This window comes from Dicentrarchus labrax, unplaced genomic scaffold, assembly GCF_905237075.1.
Source record: "Dicentrarchus labrax unplaced genomic scaffold, dlabrax2021, whole genome shotgun sequence".
NCBI lineage: Eukaryota > Metazoa > Chordata > Actinopteri > Moronidae > Dicentrarchus > Dicentrarchus labrax.
Genome location: NW_026136717.1, coordinates 12,072,324 through 12,091,866, shown reverse-complemented (window position 1 = coordinate 12,091,866; position 19,543 = coordinate 12,072,324). Strand labels below are relative to the sequence as shown.

The 19,543-nt window shown below is 41.2% G+C and overlaps 1 protein-coding gene across 2 annotated transcripts; it reads right to left on the bottom strand.

The window, feature by feature from the left end:
* Nucleotides 1-21: 21 nt before the first annotated feature.
* Nucleotides 22-18,007, bottom strand: arhgef15b (Rho guanine nucleotide exchange factor 15b). 2 transcript variants are annotated; one of them, XM_051428873.1, is made up of 17 exons: nucleotides 17,652-17,992; nucleotides 15,267-15,609; nucleotides 12,277-12,788; nucleotides 9,273-10,250; nucleotides 9,106-9,160; nucleotides 8,408-8,454; nucleotides 7,190-7,464; nucleotides 5,851-6,011; nucleotides 5,349-5,501; nucleotides 4,874-5,003; nucleotides 3,866-3,940; nucleotides 3,433-3,525; nucleotides 3,162-3,316; nucleotides 2,009-2,176; nucleotides 1,831-1,916; nucleotides 1,617-1,721; nucleotides 22-1,145 (listed from the first exon to the last, which is right to left on the bottom strand). In XM_051428873.1, the coding sequence occupies exons 3-17, from the start codon at nucleotides 12,698-12,700 to the stop codon at nucleotides 976-978; spliced, it is 3,075 nt and encodes a 1,024-aa protein (XP_051284833.1). In that variant the 5' UTR covers nucleotides 12,701-12,788; nucleotides 15,267-15,609; nucleotides 17,652-17,992; the 3' UTR covers nucleotides 22-975. The 2 variants fall into 2 exon arrangements, with proteins under 2 accessions (XP_051284833.1, XP_051284832.1); XM_051428872.1 differs by lacking the exon at nucleotides 15,267-15,609 and having other exon boundaries at nucleotides 17,652-18,007.
* Between the last annotated feature and the right edge of the window lie 1,536 nt (nucleotides 18,008-19,543).

Here is a 19,543-nt window from a genome sequence, read left to right as displayed (position 1 = left end):
ACTAAGAAACAAACAACTAGCTAAAAAGACACACATTTTTTATTAAAAGCACTACCGGAAGGAGGGAATCCCCTGCATCCATTATTTACAACGTATTGTACATTTACAGCTTATCCACAAATAATATCCCATCTTCACTGACATCAAGCTGCAGGGGGAGCTACAGTATTATTCCACAATGGCTAGTGACACAAGCTAACAAGCTAGTAGACAGCACAACCACTGAAATGTCATAATGGCAGTACAGCTCAGCCCACATCTACATGCATTTTCAAAGCTCTTGTGCTAGATTTGATCTCAAGTCTTGGTGTGTAGTTATGTGTTTTTACTTTCTTCGAAGGCACTTCCTGATTAGATTTTGTTTATTACAGGTTTGTCTTGTAGTGAGATAAATTCCTCTAAATGTTAACACTTGATTTTATTTGTATTCTGGCCCACCTTGGTGACCCACGACAGGTTGTTGTGCGTGGAAGGAATGAGAGGGGGTTGAACTTGCTTACACTGGAGGCATTTACAGGAACACCCAGCTCATTTCTTTGCAGCAGCTCTGACAATTGCACAATCTGGTTGAGCGACAGCTAGAATGATTGGCATTTCAGACCTACAGTTTTACGGCAGTGCATCAGGAGACGTCAATAGGGGGCCACATGCTTACAAGAAGAGGTGTAGACTCTACAGCTGTAGTGCTGTAAAATGCAGATCTCTGATAGTGAATGCATACATGCACAGTCACATAGTTTGTTTCAGTGTCCGCAGTAAATCCACCTCCAGTTCCCAGCTGATTATGTGCACACTCACGTCCTCCAGTCATATAAATAAGGTGATTATTGCAGGTCTGTTATGTCTCGTGATCGTTCTCCTTTCATCTTTCATTTCCTGGTTCTTAGAAGCTGGGACTTTAACTAATAAAGTCCCTAAATAAGTCTTTGTTCTTTTAAAGATGATTTAATGTAAACAATCCTTGATGCGTCGATCCTAATGGAGTGTGCTGGCCTTGCTGTTGGCGACCATGCTCGCGGCCTGCATGACTCTGTAGCGCTCTCGGAGGTTCCGCCGCCTCACGTGCTCGTTGGTGATCTCTATGACGTTTGCTACGGGGAACCAGCCCTTCTGACCGTCGGACAGGCGGATGCCTTCATAGCAGCCTGTGAGAAAAGAGGCGAGGCAGGAGGAGGGAGATGGGAGGAGGACAAACAAGGGGAAGATTGGAGGTTTCTGTTTCGTTCATGCAAGAAAGTCAAAACAAATCAATAAACTGCTACGGTGGAGGGTTCGGGATTGAGGCAGTTATGAGGATCGGGGTGTATAAACAAGCAGAGTCAAAGGAAGGGGCGTGTTAATGGTACAAAGTCATGTGAGGACATTCAGTTTTGTTTTGATAGGAAACCTGTTGGAAACCTTTTTAACCCGTCTAGATCCTCAGACACTGATAAGCCAAATACAGAGGAACAGAAGAATGTCGTAGTAATCTGACGCAAGCACAGATTTATATCACTTTTGTTGGTTCTCTGTAAAAGAGGAAATGTTTCCTGTGTGTGATCGTCTTTTCTCTGCTGTCTCCTTGACAGCCTGATAAATAAATAAACAACTCATTGGTCCAGCTCCTGATTTCTTACCCTCGTTGGTTTTGCGGATGACGTTGATGATCTCAGTGGGCTCCAGGGTGAGCTCATCGGCCTGCTGGGCGATGTACGGCTCCACACACTGCACCTGAGGACAATCTGACACACGTAGACGTAAGAAAGTATGGATATGAAACACACACTGACACGTGGTGTAGTATCACTTTGTGTTTACTGTGTGTGTGTGTGTGTGTGTGTGTTTCCTCACCCCAGTCTTCATAAATCACTTCATCATCGTCTCTGTCTGGGTTGGTCGGGTTGGGGAAAGCCGCCATCCACCTATGCATGTCTGACCTGTTGACAGAAACGTCGTAATTTGCTCTTGAAGTCTTAAGTAACATGTCATGAGTTAGTATTTTACTGTAGATTGTAAGGAAGCTACTCACTGGGAGGGAGCTTTAAACAGCCTCTCCATCATGCGTCCCTGGTGGTTTTCCAGCAGGGTGAGGTTGAAGCAGTGCTCCAAGGGGCCGCTGCTGCTCCCACCTTCCTCTAATGGCTGCACCTGCACCAGAGAGCGATGGGCGTGGTCGAGTACCACAAACCGTTCCGCACTGGTCAAGAAAAAGGAGAATCTCTGTTGTATCCCATTGTTTTGTGTTTCTTATCTGATATGTGGCAACAATGGCATATTTAATAAACTCTCCTCTTCCTCTCAACTCTATTCCCTCTAACGCTACTTCCTACTACATTTGAGGAAGCCTGGAGTCATTTCAGTAGTGATGACACCATTGAAGAGTTGTGATTACTTTTGTGGTCAGTGTTTCCATTGTTTGAGTGGCATTATGACAGCTTGTCAAAAGAGGCAGAGATTTTTTTGTACAGCTTCCAAGGAACATGTCTTGTTCCCCTGCCTAAATATATGAAATATACTAGAGAACAGTGAGTGAGTACCACCCTCCCATAACCTATGAATACCATTATTGTTAACAAGGTTAATGATAAACCATCATTTGTGATCTTCAATATATATAGTGCCGTGCGTAACTATGAAAGAGCACTTGCCCTGTAGGTAATACATGATCTCAGTTTACAGGATAACTTACAGGAGACGGTGGCTCTATATTATTGTAGAGAAACTGCTTCGACGGGGTTTACTAGCAGTTGTATAATAGGTGGCAGGTGGGTGAATTGTTGATTCAGCACTCTCTTATTAATTATTATACAATTGTATTGTGTGCAGACCACTGTGATGTCAGAAAGTGTTTGGCACAATTTGACATCTGCAGGAATTTGAGAGGAATGTGACTGAATCAATCAGCGTCCACAGATTAAGACATACTGTAAGAAATTCCACCCTCAAATGTTAACAAGAGCCTACAGCCATGCTCGCATGCTTACATGCTGATATTCAGCAGATGTAATGTTTATACCATGTTTTACCATTTTTGTTTAGCACATTAGCATGCTTACATTTGCAGGTATTTGGTTATTAATCACTGAAATTTTGGCCTGATGAAAGTGTTGAAGATCACAAAAGTGATGAGAATTTATCCTGGCTGGGGGGTCAATTGGTGCTGAATATCAACTCTGCCTCACCCTTTCTTTGCAGCGATGATGAGCAGATCATTGAAGAGGAAGAGGTTGACAGGGATGAACTTTGCCCTCATGTTGAAGAGAGTTCCTCCTTTGGACATTTCCTGCAGCTCTCCCTTCTTCTCCAGATATCGTGTTTGGGAGATGATTGGGATGGCCTGGAGATAGACAGAAACATTTATCTCTTCTTCAAAACGAGTGTCCAACAAGAGTCCAACAGAAATGCTGACAAATCAAAATCATTTATACGTTTATTGTGTGTATTGGAGTTTACCTTGAGCTTGTCAAACTCCAGTGTTTGAGAGATGTGGATCAACTCCTCCATCTGTCTCATCTTTCCCACCTGTGTGTTACACTCGTCAATGATCTGTGGGGGAAAAAGAGAACAAGATTATGAAATAAACACTTTATAATAATATAAAAGATTTATTTTTCTTTCCACACCCATATTCCATTCAGCCGGTGTTATATAAAACTGACTCCCTGGGAAACACACTCAAATGTCTCCCTGTTGGACCAGACTGCCTCATGCTGCCTTTGTCCTCAGTGACACATATGACTCACTTTCACTGTGGAGCTCAATCAATAGGAAATCCTTCATTCAAACAATGGCTGACGTCAAATTTCCAGAGGCATGCGAGGCCCTCGAGAGTCAAATTATTTGGATTTGTAGGCAGAAGGGAGGGTGAAGAGTGAGGGGTGTTTACCTTTGACACCGAAGCCAAAGCCTTGGAGGCCGTCTGCTCCTCCGCCGTCCTCTCCTTTGTTCTCTTCAGGATGTTCTGAAACAGCAAACAACAACTTTTCTATTTCTGCAACGGACAAACAGCATCAACAGGATCATTTTTTTCCATTTACAAACGAGGTCATAAGGTTGAGGCGAGGTGTGCCCATGTGTTTGCTCACGGGTCGAGAAGCAGTGACGAGTTTGAGCTGGAGATAATGCTTGAATAAGGACATACCACAAAGCCATGCACCGTGATGAACTCTTTTTATATAAGACTATTGACATTCAGCGGCTTGTAGCAGGAGCGGAGAAGGGTCAGTTATACAGAATGTAGCGTGGCTTTCTGCTCAGTCACCTGAGGAACTAATATAAAGGTTGCGATGGCTAACTGCATTGTGGTCACGCACCACTAACGTAGCTGTGGCACTGAGCTCCAGAGCTTTGTTCTCACAGAAGAAAAAACAAAAACAAACATATTTATAGTTCTTCATTTAAAAAGCTGACTCAAAACCACATGCATTTCCTTCTTAATCAGATTAATTCTACTTTACAAAGACAGAAACAGACTTTTTAAATACATCAGTAGTTTAGTCAGTGTGCAGCTGTTTCCCACTGATGTGGTTTTCCAGCCCTAGCCAAGTGATGTGTGTATAATTATGACATTATTTGACACTAAGCTTGTTCCTAAGTTAGAAGAGAAGACTGGTACCACTCTCATGCCTCTACATTAAGTATTAAATTGGAGCTTTTGGAGCTAGGAGCCAATGAGCTTAGCTTAGCATGAAGACTGGATGCAGGGGACAAAACAAAAGCAAACCATGCTAACTATTTATTGGCAAACATTAGTCGGACCGAAAGCCCGGCTAGCTGTTTCCCCCTGTTTCCAGTCTTTATGCTAAGCTATGCTAATTCCCTCCTGTGTGTATTTATCCATCCATTGTTCTTTATTATTAAAAGCAGAAACATGAATTCCCATGATGCCACTCACCTCAATGAGCATTTTAATGCGTGTTATTCGCTGGAAGGGCAGCAGCAAGAAGGACATGAAGGGCAGCCGCTGGCATTGAGGCGACTCTTGTAGACGAGTGATGACCGTAGCAAACTGCACGTTGTTCTTCCTGTAGACGCACATAAATGCACAATTATATGCGGCTGTAATATTCATACACTTGTGAAACAGAGAAAGGTCGTTTTAGAGAACAAAACGTCTTTGAAAAACCGTATTTTATCTAATCTTTTGTGCTCCTGCAGTGAGAAAATTCGATCTTTCTATCTGAGAATCAACGTCTGATTTAGCTTTTCCCAAATTCCCTGACTGTGATTCAAAGCTACAAACATTCATCTTTAAGAATTGTAACTTGTGGAAACGACTAATAATAAAAAAAATAAGAAAGTTAAGACCCAACCAGTCTGATTCTCAGATTCTAAGAAGACAGAAAGTGATTCAGACTGCGGTTCCTTACATGAGCAAGGTGTAGGTCTTTTCTTGGTAGATCTGGTTGCGGACGTAGTCGATGTAGGCTGGGAAGTTGTGCTGGGCGTGGTAGTGGATTATGTCGCATATGTCGGGGAAGACGAGGTCCTCGAATATGCGGTCCTCCAGGTCTTTGAGGAACCTGTGGAGTCAGAAAGCCAAGGTTTCACTAAAAACTTAAAAGTGACTTGAACCATAAACGAGACCAGTGGTTGTCAACTCAAAACGGGCCGTTTAACAGACATTTGCAGGATCTTTTCTGTCAAAAATCAAAATCAAACATGGACTAGACAACCACTTACAAAGCTTTAATTGACCATTGCCTGGCCTCAGTTCAGGAAATGACTCATTACATCTTTCGTTTTCCTTTCCTATCTCTTGGTATCTTCGTTCCAAGCACCGAGTGACCTCGTGGTAGTTCAACTCATAAATCACCTTCCTATTTCCCTTTTCCTTTATCTCCCTGTGTCCTTCCTTCTGCCGTTTCTCACCTCTCGCTGACCTCCCGGACCCTCAGGATGTTGGAGAAGAGGGTTTTCTTGTCTCTGATGATCATCGTCTCCTCTAGCTCCCGGCTGTCCAGGAAGTGTTCGGTCAGAACTCGCAGGGATCGAAGGTAGGAGGCCTCTGATGTCAAAACCTCAAACATACTCTGCCGGGGACGAAAAACACAAACATTAATTGCAGCCTTAAAATGATTCTGTGGTGTGTCCCATTTTGTACAGAAACGAGCAAAGAAAGAATCTTTTTAAGTATGTAAATGTTGGTGATTTCAGCAAAAAAAAAGGCACCACAAATTGGATAAAATGCCCTTTTTAAGGGAGACCCATGGCTCATAGCATGACTCATACTAAAAGTTTTAAGAATTTCTAATGAATAACAGTAAGAATGATTGTTATTAATTATGGTTATTAATATATAACCCATTATATAAGCAAAAGTGTTCCCAAACAAGGCCCCAAATGACATGTAATTAAAATACACCTTGAAAAAAGGGAGTAAGGAAACAAAAAGCCAAATAATAAATTAAAATGTACATTTTAAAAAACTATCTCTTTTAAATAATCACTATGAAAAATATCCATTTATATATTATTTGATATGTTTTTTGCCTTTATGATGGAGTAGAGCAGAGAAACAGAGCAGACAGCTGAGAGAGACGTGGATGTTAAGGTTATATGAAATGCATCTTAGTCCACTAATCCATCGTGAAGATTTAAATAATCAATTTTAAATGAATCTTTGTAACTATCGTTATTCATACCATCAATTCCTTTTAATACAACCTGTTTTATTGATGTATTTCAGTCACTTAAATCAAATAAAGACAAGGTTTATTTGCAAGCTCTCAACGTCTTACGCTTTGTATTTTTTTTGGTCTGCTGAGTTAAGATGTCGCGTGGTATTTTTCCTTTTATTTGACGGTAAAGAGACATTAAGGACACAGGGGGAGAGATGTGGTGACGGAGGAGGTTCCTGGCAGGACTCCTGTGGTTGTATATATTTGCGACTAAACAAACTGCTGCTAAGAACAAAACTGCATCGCTTCCTGAACCTGTGCATTTTCCTTTAAAAGTCCTGCCTGACGCTGGAAAGAGAGACTGTAAAAGCTTTCATGAACTGGGGATAGAGGGAATCAATATTATATTACAGCAGTGAGTGATACAGTGGGGCAGAGTAGGGCTTTATATTATATAAAAACATCACATTATTACTTTAAGATGTGATTTAAAACTTGATACTGCATCTCCCATTTCTCTTTCCTCGCATCATTGATTTCTCTTGATGTAATCTCTCCCCAGTACATTAGCCTCCACCTCCTCTCCTCACCTCCTGGTACTTGCACTGCTCAGGGGTGAGCTGCTCCAGCACTCCGCTCTCCCGAACAGTTGGGAGGTCCTGCCACAGGGTGCTCTGACCCGGTGTGGGCACAGGACTGCTCCTGAGCGCTCCATTTCCAGTCCCAGTCCCAGTCCCAGTCCCAGTGCGACGGGCCGTCCAGTCCATAGCGTAGTCCGCGCTAGTTTTACTAATGTTGCGGCAAACTGTCTGGCGTCGGATCTCCTTGGTGATGACGGTGGCACGGTACGTCTGGTACAGAGGTTCTGAAACAAGTCACAAAAGGTTCCTAATAGTCGACCCCAGTATACAAGTAACAGATATACATGCTGTCCCCAACACATTATGCAGATTTGATGGATCCTGCTTCCAAATGCAGTTAAAAACTGAATCGTACACTGAGTTAACAGTTTATTACCTGTACAATCTAATACACCACCCCTATAATGATTAATGTATGTAGTTTTTATGACAATGTTTGAGAGTTGTAGATTATATTTTAGTCTTTACATATTATTCATATTAAAGTCAATAGTTTATTTCATTCACATTTTGTCCTATTTACTAAAATTAAAGTGCACCAGAAAAAAAACCCCTCAAAAATCTCCAACATTGCATCATCAACAAATGTGAAACAACTAAAAAGGGTTAATGAAAGTAGGATTTAGAGGAAGACCTTTGTATTAGGTTGTAAAAGGGTATGTAATAAACTGGTAACTGTGAGTGATTGTGCCTCTAATAACCCAAACAGTGTGATTTGTTCCCTGACAGTTTTGTCACAAAAAAAAGATCAGTACAGCCTGAAGCTGTGTCCCATTTCAAAACTACACACTAATCCCAAACTGGTTTTGAATGTGTTCACACAGGAAAGGAGACACAAAAAAAACGTGTTGGTGCTTGTATTGTATCACCTTCTGTTATTATAAAATAAATAAATAAATAAATGCATGTTCCCTTTTTTGTATACTAATGGCAAAACAGTTTTAGACCAAGCAGAATTTAACTTGTATGCAGTACAGAATTTGGACAGCTTTTGCAGCTAACAGATTAAATTACTGACTGAAGATAAATATTTGCTGATAAAAAAAAGATAAAGGTGCATTGCTCTCATACTGACATTGTTATCTGTTTACTGTGATATGTTTGTGATACTGTGTCTGTGTCCCGTTAGTCTGTTTATGTCTTGTTTGTGTCAGGTGTCAGTCTTACCATCCTGCAGCCGGGACTCCCAGCTGGACGAAGACTCCTTCCTTCTCCTGACCGACCGTGTTGAAAGAGGAGAAACAGATCAACCAGGGAGATATGATACCAAACTGTCCGACCTCAGAGTTACTGACATAATTAATTCCTCAATACACACAAGAACATCGACGCTGACTTTAAGGGTAAGGCTGGTGAAATACTATATTTTCCTTATCGTCAACAAATCCCATAAAAAGAGCAAAACCAGTAGAGTGATAGTCCGTCTGTGTATACTATCCAACTTCTGTCTGTGGCTCTCAGCTCCAAAACAACAACAACAAAAGGCTAGTAATAGTTTCCTAAAACAGCTGGGCACCTTTTAGCAAACATTAACACAACAGGAGTAAACAATGCATTGGTTGGGGACTATTTTCAGATGCGGATTAATACAGATTTGGTGTATGGAGTATTTAGAGCAGGACAGTGTATGTTGAAATGATTAATGATGAACTATAGTGCCCTGGTTCATTGTGGCCCACTGATGTGTTTTTAGTAGTTTGTATATGTTTTTTATGTCACAGTAATAAGCTACATCAGGCTTTGACTAGACTTACTTCTATACTTGTTAATAGGATCAATGCTTTTGATCTTTTCATGGGATTTGTTGAAAACATCGAATAGTGTCAGACTCGTAAGTAATAGTGAGGGTCAGAGTGATAACTCACGGCTCCTCCACACTGTCCTCTTTCTCTCCTTCATTCCCTCCATTCTCCTCTTCTTCTAAAAAGAGAAGAAGTAAATGGTGTCATCGCTTTTGATTACACAGAAAATTAACAACTTGTGCATCATTCATATCTCATCTCAAGCAAAGTCATGTTTGTTCAGCACAAACCTTTTTTCAGTGTGAGGGATTGCACTGAGGCACTGCTGAGCCTCCTGGGATCGGTCTTTGGCGGTGGAGGTGGGGGTCTGTGAGGGCTGGCCGGGGGTGGAGTGATAGCCCGTTGGGGGCTCAGTCCACTGGCAGTGGAGCCGCTTGGGGACGAGGGACGCAAGTTGCGCCACTCCTCCAGCGTGGGTTGGGGGAGAGGAATGCCGCCCCGGTGCACGGGAGTGAGGCTGCGGCTGTCCTGAGTCACAGGCATCCTTGGCGGGATGGCGGGCGGCACGTCGGTTGGGCTCGAGGTGGGTTCTGCGTTAGCCTGAAATTCAGATGTTGGGTCTGACGTGCTGTAGGACAGTTTAGACCGACGGGCTGGTTTACGCACTTTGATCAGAGGGATATCCAGTTCCTTGATCACGTTTGTGGTCTTTTTGGGGTCGACCACTGGAAGTGTGGCCTCATAAATATTTTCTTCTTCGTTTTGGGTGGGCAGGTGTTGGATCTGTGCTGACTGAGCAAGTTTAGGGGGAACAGGGGGAGACTGAGAGCGACTGACAGCAACGGTGAGAACAGAGTGAGGGCCAGGGTCTGAACGTCTCCTGTGACCCTCTGCGATCAAAACATCCAAAGACTGGTGGAACTTTTTCATTTGTTGCTTCGGCACTTCACTGTCATCGACCACGATAGTCCTGTCCCACACCTCACCGTCCTCTTCCCCTACCCTCTCTGCCTCCTCATCCTCGTCCCAATCCTCCCCATCCTCCGCCCTCTGCTCTTCCCCATCCATCTCGTCCTCGTCTCTACCCTCCTCCCCATCATCGTCCACGCCCACAGGCACCCACACTAGTTTCATGCCGGGCCACTGGAGGTGGCACACGCAGCTGCAGCTCTGGTCGCAGCAGGGACTGAGAGGCACATGTGGACTGTGCTCCGCCTCCGCTTCATCTCCTCCAGCGAGCTGAATCTCCACCTCTTTTCCATCTGGTGCTGCATCAGAAAAAAGCAACACAGATTTAATTCTTTGAAAGGTTTATGAAAAGGGAAGAAAATAATCACCATAAACTGCTTTGCATATTTGACTCCGTCCTGATGTTGCTATAAACCCAGGCAAGAACACATTAACAACAAGCTAATGAGAATTAGCTGCTTTCTTTTCCTACATGTGCTTCCCCAGATAGGGCGGCAGGCTTTTATCAAGAGCTGTTATTTTTTTAAATTCCACCAGCAGCAGCTGCAGACGGCACACCCTGGATTGTCGAGTCAGCAGTTCATCACTATGCAAATACGGCACATCTGCAAGTGGTGTGTTCAAATATTCATGGGACGTTTGGAGCGTTTCTTCAGGGGGAAAATTCCAATATTGACAAAAGGAAATGGAAGAGGTTGAGAGACAGGAGAGTTAGGGGGAAGGTTAAATGGGTCAGTGAGTGAAGTCCAAACTCCAACAATCCAACGTTTTCTGTATCAGCCAATACAGATGTCTTTTTAAAAACATAGTTAAATGAAGATCTAAAGAGGATTGAGCTTTATTTTTAAGGTAATGACATTATTTTAATATAAAGCCATGATACTTTTATTTTGTTGCTAATGTAATAATTGAATCTCCATAATCTCTCAAATATCACCAATAAGGCTGAAACTATAGTTCAATTTATTAATTAGTCATTCTACAGGAAAATACCCAACTATTTTGATACTGGATTAATCGTTTTCATTTTTCACATTCTTTGGATCCAGCCTCTCGTATCTGAGGATTTACTGCTTTTCTCTGTTTCATATGATTGCAAATTAAAAACATTTGTGTTGTGGACTGTTGGAACGATTGACCGGACAATAACTGACTGATAAATCAATACTGACAATAATGATTAACTGCAGCTCTGATCAGCAATAAAAAAGAATATTGAAATTGGCTTTTGAAGCTGATATCGATAATGATGGCATGTGATTACTTTATATCGTGCAAAATCTGCTGTCCTGCTTAAAGGCTTCCTGTTGCTTGCAGGGAACCAAAACAAGGAAGTGATAGTAAAGTACATTACGTGTAACTAAGGAGGGAACCCACAAATCAAAACTGTCCAATCAGACAGCTAATAATATGCCACTTCTCTGGGTTCCTCTTTTTTCAAGTCAGGACAAAGCTGACCATCAAAGCTGACACAGCAAAGTACGTCCTGTTTAAAATTAAAAGTGAAACAAGTATTTATGTTCTTTACCTTACGGCTGTATAATTAACAATCAGAGGATAACAAGGTGATTAAGTGGGTGATGGATATAAATGCTTGTGGGATATCTTTTCTTACTGCAGAGCGTCACTTCCTGCTTTCACATTACTCTCTCTCTCTCTCTCTCTCTCTCTCTCTCTCTCTCTCTCTCTCTCTCACACACACACACACACACACACACCCAAACCCTCTCTTCTACACACAGGTGATCAGCTGACTGACAGAACCTGTTTATGGTTGTTGGTTCAGACTAGCCAGCACCAGCCTGACACTCAAATGGTAAAGTCTTTACATGCATGTACAGAGTTTTTGCATCAACTAACAAATGTCAAATAATGTAAAATTAAGATTTATTGCAGTTTTATCAGTGAGATTGACTTTACTGTCTGAAACTAGCCCTAACTGTAGCTACAGTGCCGGGTGTGTGAGTCTGTCAAAGGTTACGAGGAGGGAAAATTAAATACAATTTATAGGGTCATCTTATCTTTCTGCTGACTAAAAGCTGCAATGAACAGCTTTAACTGTTTCCAGCTCTGAAAAGGTAAAAGTCTAAAACCTCTTATCTTTTCAAGGAAGCATGTAACACAGCTCCCTGATGTATTACCATATAAAGTAAGAGTGACTTCATTATTCTCCCAAAGGAAATTTGGTTGACAGAAAGGCATTCATATATGTTATATGTGTGATATATATTCAGTACAATACAAAAATAAATATAAAAAAAGCAGAAGATCAAGCCAAAGACAGACACAAACCTAAATGATCTAAATAAGTAACATCCGCTGTACCTGATCGACCTCCTTCCACACTGATGCTGTCCCCCTCCTCTACTCGCTCGCTCTCTTTCGGCTTCCTGCTCCTCTTCTTAGGTAGAGGAGGTGCCTGCTCTCCTCCTATCTGGAGCTGCAGACTGGAGCGTCCTGGTTTGGGCTTTACAGTAGGCGGCCTTTTGAACCGTTTACTTAGCGTTACTTCTGCCGTACCATTGGTTAGTTGTTCCACCGGCTCGTTCGCCACACACTCCTGTTTGCTAAACTTGTTCACGATCCTCTTGACCTTCCCTTCAGAAAGGCTCGTGCTGCCGCCTCCGTCTCCCGGAGGAGGGGAGCCGGCTTGTGGTGTCGGTTTTGGAGGGATCTCCGGTCTCGGTTTTGCCTCTGGTTTGACGGGTGAAGGCGATGTGGACCGCTGGGATGCTTCCGGGACAGACATGGTAGCTGGGGTCTTCTTTTACGGTGTGTTTCACTCCCAGCCCTGACCAATCAGAGGTCAGAGGTCAGTGTGAGCATGTCATCATCACCTGATGAGTAGAGAGAGAGAGAAAGGATAAGAAAGTTTAAAACCAGTAAACTATTAACTGACTGATAGACAGTTAATATCAGAAGAAATAAAGTATTGATGCAGCAGAACCAGACATTTCTTCTGGCATCACATTCAGCGCAGCCCCGTCTGGAGCCACAAAAGGCTTCATGCAACGTTTTTCACATATGCATAACATAACAGACTTTGATGAGTAAAATCTGAGGCGTTCCCCTTTAACACTGGGGGGCCTCCTGGGCCCCCTGGGCAGTGGTTCCCAACCAGGGGATCGGGAGATAAACCACAAGATAAGACACAAGAAAATTAAAGAGATGAGGAAAACTGTTTGTTTGGCTCATTTTCTCATTTTCTACTTTCACCTCCTCGGGCCCCGTAAATAAGGACACCTGTGATATGGAGCCACAAGTAGACACGACTATTATATTATACTTTATTAGACAGCGAGAGCAAGAGGGGAATGCAATAAAGGTCCATGATCAAACTCGACTTGATGTTGCGATTACATAGTGAGCGCCTTAAACCCAAGGTTAGTGGTTCTCAACCTTTCTGGCTCGTGACCCCTTAAAAAAAAAAAGAGATGATTCACTATAATTATAGTAATTCTCTGTAGCTGAAATAAACATATACTCAAAGCGATAAACACAACATAGTTCAGTGTTTCCATTGCTGTATAATCCTAGAATCAGACTTTGAGCTCTCTGCTACAAATCCCCCGACTGTAAGGCCTAAGGAGGAAAATGAACTTTGCACTGTAAGGAGCCCGTTCCCACAACTGAAACAGGAGATAATGTAAAGTGTGTTTACTGCACTGCAAGGTGACGCAGTGAAGGGAAATCCAGTTACAGATCATTGATTTTTCCATTATGAAATTCCCTGACATCACTATACAACTTCTTATATTGTTATTTATTAATGACTCGCCTCAATGGCTGCTATGTGTCAGCAGTATCAGAGCAGGGATGCCAGTCAAACATGAGAATATGACAGTCTGCTTACGGAAGCTGTAAAACCTAATATTACTCTAAAGGTTTATTTTATTACACCTTGAACTTGTGCGTCATATGATTCATCTCATATGGGTGTAATTCAATTAATAGTTAACCACTGTTTCAATACAAACATACATTTACAATCACTCCGCCCTGTCCCAGCCTCAAGCTCTTTGTAATCTTTTACCTTTCAGCTAGTCGAGTGCTCTGAAAACTTTTAATATTTGCTCGAGGTCTTTACATAGATTTTATTACATCACATGACAAATCTGCAAATGTTGTTATTACAGATGAACACGCTGCCGCCGCCGCAAAGCTTCAAGATTCAAACACAGAGAGATTTCTGTATTCAAAGCAGTCTAAGTCTTTCAAATGAAGCAGTCAAAACGTGGCACTTCTTTCAGCCGGAGAGTCTATAAAAAGATACATGACGACAATAATATAAAATTCAATTTCCATTCTTGGAGTCCAAATGGCCATGCTGCACATTCTTCTCACCATGTTTTTTTGATGTGTGTGCAACAGCTGATGCAACACCAGACCGAAGGAGGGTTAGTCATCTTCTGAATCATGCAGAGAAAGAAAAAGAAACAAGAGCTCCAGATCCAGAAGAAGACGTGACTGCGCTGCTTTGTGAGACTCTTTGATTAATACGTTTGGCATTTAATTAACAGTTAATTTAGTGATTATGTTTTAGGTTAATTGATCAATCGTTTAGTCTGTAAGTATTTTTAAAATGACAAATGTTTGTCACAGAGACCAATAGAGCAGCCGGCAGTCATATGAACCCCAAGTATCTATATTTTAGCCACCAATGCTAGCAGCATTTATTCATATATGTCAGTGTCTGTCTGTCTGTCTGTCTGTCTGTTCACCACTTTGGGTTCAGACTGAAATATCTCAACAACTAGCTGCTGAACTGCCTGAAATGATTTGTTGATGAGTTGTTACACTTTATGTTTAACTGATTAATCGTCTAATTATTGAAACAATCAGTTGATTAATCCTTTGAACTGATGATAAAATTAAGCCATAAACTGGTCGCAGCTTCTTAAACATGAGAACTGTTAGCTTTTTCTCACCTATATATATATCGATGAATATCTTTGGGTTTTGGACTGATGTTGGGAAAAAAAGAAAAGATGTGAGCACATCATCTTTGGGTCTGGGAAAATGTGGATTAATTGCTAGTTGTGGTCCTATTCCAGCACTGATGATAAGGAATATAAATATGTAACTGTAGCCCATCATATTCTTAAAGAGGCACTCAAATGAAGGACAGTGAACTTATCACGAGGAGTTAAGGAGCTCTACTCAGTCTGGGAAAACACTAGTTTAATTAAATTTTTTCAATTAAATTTTATTTGTATAGCGCCAACTCATAACAGAAGTTATCTCAGGACACTTTTCAAATAGATCTAGTCTAGGTCTAGACCGAACTCCTTATAAAATAATTTACAGAGACCCACCATGAGCAAGCACTTGGCGACGGAGGCAAGGTAAAACTTCCTTTTAAGAGGCAAAAACCTCGGACAGACCCATCTGCTCTAGGTGGGTGGTCGTCTGCCTTGACCAGTTGGGATGAGAGAGAGAGAGAGAGAGAGAGAGAGAGAGAGAGAGACAGAGAGAGAGAGAGAGAGACAGAGAGAGAGAGAGAGACAAACACACACACACACACACACACACACACACAGAGAGACAGAGATAGGTAGAGAGAGAGAGACACACACACACACACACACACAGAGACAGAGATAGATAGAGAGACAGGGATAGAGAGAGAGAGAGAGAGAGAGAGAGACTTCTGTGGTCCTGCAACAGTATAAGAAAATAAGACACTATTTGGTTGCATTATGGGAAATGTAGGATCCAGTGTTTTTGGAGCTCGTACGGATATCTCGTCCTCTGCTGCATCAATTTTGACCTTTATTTATTTTTTTAAACATTATGCAAGAGCATTACTAAATCAACAGAGTACCCCTTTAACAGCTCATTCACAAAGTGTTCAATTGCTTTGTGAAAAGATTGAAGGCTGTGCCAGTAATTTCATATGAAGTCGTGACCAGACCAGACGACACTTTCAAGAAATTAATCGAACAGCAGTGACCAAATACCAGCGTCACAGACGAGGCAGTTATCTACTATTTCTGGATCTTGGCTTTACAAAACTCTCTAGAGTCAATAACCGGTAGATGTTTGTTACTGAGAGAGCGCACCAGCTAGTCAGACCAGTTTGGATGAGACGAGCAGTCAGTGAGCTTATAATAAAGAGACAGACAGGGTTTTGTGTTTCAGGGCTGACGAGTAAAGTGTTGAGGGCCGACAAACAGCCGAGCATAAAACAATTACACACTGACTGAGCAGGAACGTACGGCATGAAACCTTCAGGAGGTTCATTAAAAAAACATCATTTTATAACATGCTTTCATTTGTTGTTACACTTTAGTTTTTTTGATTTTCCAAAGTGAAAGCTCACTCCTAACTTGTTTCGTAATCTCAGCGATGACACATGATACGCCAATACTGCAATGTATGTATGTGTGTGTGTGTGTATGTGTGTGTGTGTGTGTGTGTGTGTGTGTGTAGGGCTTTCCAGGTTTCAGTTTTGGCCCTCTGGCTATTATCATTGTCCACAGGGTGACATATAAAACTCAAACAGGAGGGTGTGTTCGCTCACAAAGCACTCATCCAGCGAGCGGGGATAACACACTTTGATTGTGTGTTAATGCACTTGTGGACAAAGTCAGAGAGACCAGACTTGAGGTTACAATTCCCCCATGACTTTCTTTCAATCATCCCCCACCAGACTTCACTTGTCTTTTGTCTCCTTTTTGCTCTATTGACCTGGTTACTTCAATAGCTCCATCCTGCAGTCTGCTGGACCCTACACACACACTCCGGCTGGGTCAGTGGGACAGTCATTCATTCCACTGAGTGTATTTGTCCTGCTAAATCCAATACATCCCAGATATGGTGTGATCCCTTAAATCAGACCAGCTTGAGAACAATCCTAAAGTGCTTAAAGGGGGCGTCCATTAACACAATGCTGTGTGTGAGTGTGTGTGTGTGAGTGAGTGTGTGTGTACAGTATGCCATCTGCTCTGGACACTAATGGGTCAATGTGTATATAAAATGGGTAGGGGGGCTTTAAGAGAGCTGCCATTATAATACATGTGATGTGTATGGAAGCTCCACGTTGGACAGGAAGAGAGGGACGGAAAAGGTGTGTCTGGAGGAAAACACACAAACACACAAACACACACAAGGTGTGGGAATACAGGATGGAAGAGGAATATAAACATACAGAGCTGGTGACATGAGTACAAATGTAAATATGCTGTTTAGGTGTGATAAGATTGTGACATAAGGAAAGATACCATTTAGCTGCCAATGGTGGTCTAGTCTGTATGCCAATTTTAGGGATAGCAAAATTCCTCACATGGAAATTAATATAGACGAATTAAGTGTCAATGGCAGATAAATCATGAAATATTAAAAAACAAAATTTCCCTACAACGGTCTTATTTATATCCCTTAATCGCCTAAAATAGCCTATGGCACTGGTACAACCCCGTGCTGTTACACACCCACATTAATACAACAGGCAAATATACCAATATATTGAACTATAAGCTATTATACAGTATTAACACAGGGGTTACAATAATCAGTATTCAGTTTAACACTATATGTCACTATAATCTTATAAAACCTTTAGCGAGTATTACAACGTTGGGTATGAGGGAACAGGTGCCTCCAGGCTGGACCGTCAAACTCAACCAAACCGCACCCGCTAAACTACCAATAATAAACTAAACTCACTAAAACACAAATATTACAGAGATAAAACTCACCGATGTTATTCAGACATGTTTGTCTGTGTCTCTTCTTGTATTCGGCCCTAGTGTTGGCAGTCCAACATGGTTAGCTTTGAAGAAAAAGAGGGGTTTTTTTTGTGGTTAAAATCGGTCCTGGGCGCAGCTACGTTAGTGTACTTTAAACTTCACCCGGCTCGCGGAGGTTTAACAAACAAAAAACAAAAACGGTCGTTCAATAAACTGTAAATAAAAAAATGTCCACAACTAACGATCACTTTCTTTATGTTTCTATGACAGTCTTGTTGTCTGAGCGCCCATCATCCCCCTGTTGTTGTCTCCTTTGTTACCAGCAGCATGTATGAGAGGAGCGGACGGGAGGTAGGAGGGTAACTGCCCCCTGAGAGCCGACAACCAACCGCCAAGTCACACACACACAGTCATGTTTAGAGGTTCCGGTTAGGGATTTCAAAATAAAATCTATCGACTCTAAAAGCTTCTGCCCAAGTGCTATATATTTTACATTTAATTTGAGCCTGTGTGGTGGCTTTTAGCACTTAACATGTTTGATTATAATGTTTTATGTATTTATTAAGGTTTTCCTTTCAAGTCTGTGTGTTCTGGGTTTCACTTGTCTGCAAGCCACATTTCCCCATGGGAATATAAGGTTAAACTTGAGTTGAAATTGAGTTGAATTAACTAATATGTTATCTATAAAAACATATATTTGTGATATGTGACATTATCATAATAGATGAGCATTTACTAACGTATTCCTTCAAGAAATCCTTCAATCTCATAAAGGAAATATGGCTTGCAGCATTTCAAAAACAGACACATCAAAACATTCTTCAAGCAGCGAAAAAAAGAAAACAGGATAGCAATAAGCAAAAACAAATTCAAACCATTTTAAAGCACACATTCAAAAAGAAAAACACACAGACTGTATTATATGTCTACAGTACTACAGTGGTGGTAACTACAGAGTGCAAATGAAGAGATTTATATACCATTTATTCACATTCTTTTCCATAATATTCACAATTAACCGAAATCTTTACAACTCTGACTGTGTGAACGTTGTGCAACATACACTGCACGCAAAAACACCCTTAACTTAATCTATGAATCCATCTATAAGTTGATTTGATCTGTATATTACTGAATTTACCATTTTACTCTTGTATGATAATGTAAATCTTATATTTTCAACCAGAAATCTTGCTTTGATAATTTAGCGCTTTTGCTCTCTTATTTTGAAAGCTAAAACGTCACAGTTCCGGTATTTCCTGAGTGTTTGTTGTGAACTTCACAATCTTTATTCTCCCAACACGCCTCTAAATATGTGTTTATTTCATTATTCATTTCACACACGTTTTATATTATGTTTTATTTGTTTATTATTATTGTTTCTAACTGAGATATTATTGCCAATATTATTAATTAATTAAATCATATTTCTTTTCCTCAATCTCAATCTAAATTAAAGATTTACACGTGTTAATAAGTGGCATACATCATTTAATCCTATGGTGACCTCTGCCTGTAAGTGAGTATCACATGATACAGTATATAACCAACTCTTATCGGTAAATTAAATGCCATAACAAGTTCACAGAAGAAGGAGGCGCTTGTACGACTCTCCCTTCACCTCTGATTTCACTTTTGTATCCCACTTCCACCTAGTGGTTTGGAACAGGCACCAGAAGTGTCCATTACACTGGAGAAACTGGATTCACCTTACAGTTTGTTTTACATGTGTTATTGTATTCACCACAAGAGGTAAATGAAGAGTTTGGAGTTTGAAGGTTTTAATAGTTCTGCAAATTAGTATCATATGAAAAAACAAGATAGGAAGTAAAATATTTGATTTATTAACTTAGAAATTGGTTTTACTATTTGAAAAAAATCTAACAGTTATCCAAAATTTT

Coding starts and splice junctions, on each gene's coding strand:
- arhgef15b (XM_051428872.1), bottom strand. CDS start 12,700: ATGTCTGTCCCGGAAGCATCCCAGCGGTCCACATCGCCTTCACCCGTC. Junction 9,161..9,272: donor ATCCCTCACACTGAAAAAAG/GTTTGTGCTGAA, acceptor TTCTCTTTTTAG/AAGAAGAGGAGAATGGAGGG. Junction 7,465..8,407: donor GGAGTCCCGGCTGCAGGATG/GTAAGACTGACA, acceptor GACTTGTTTCAG/AACCTCTGTACCAGACGTAC.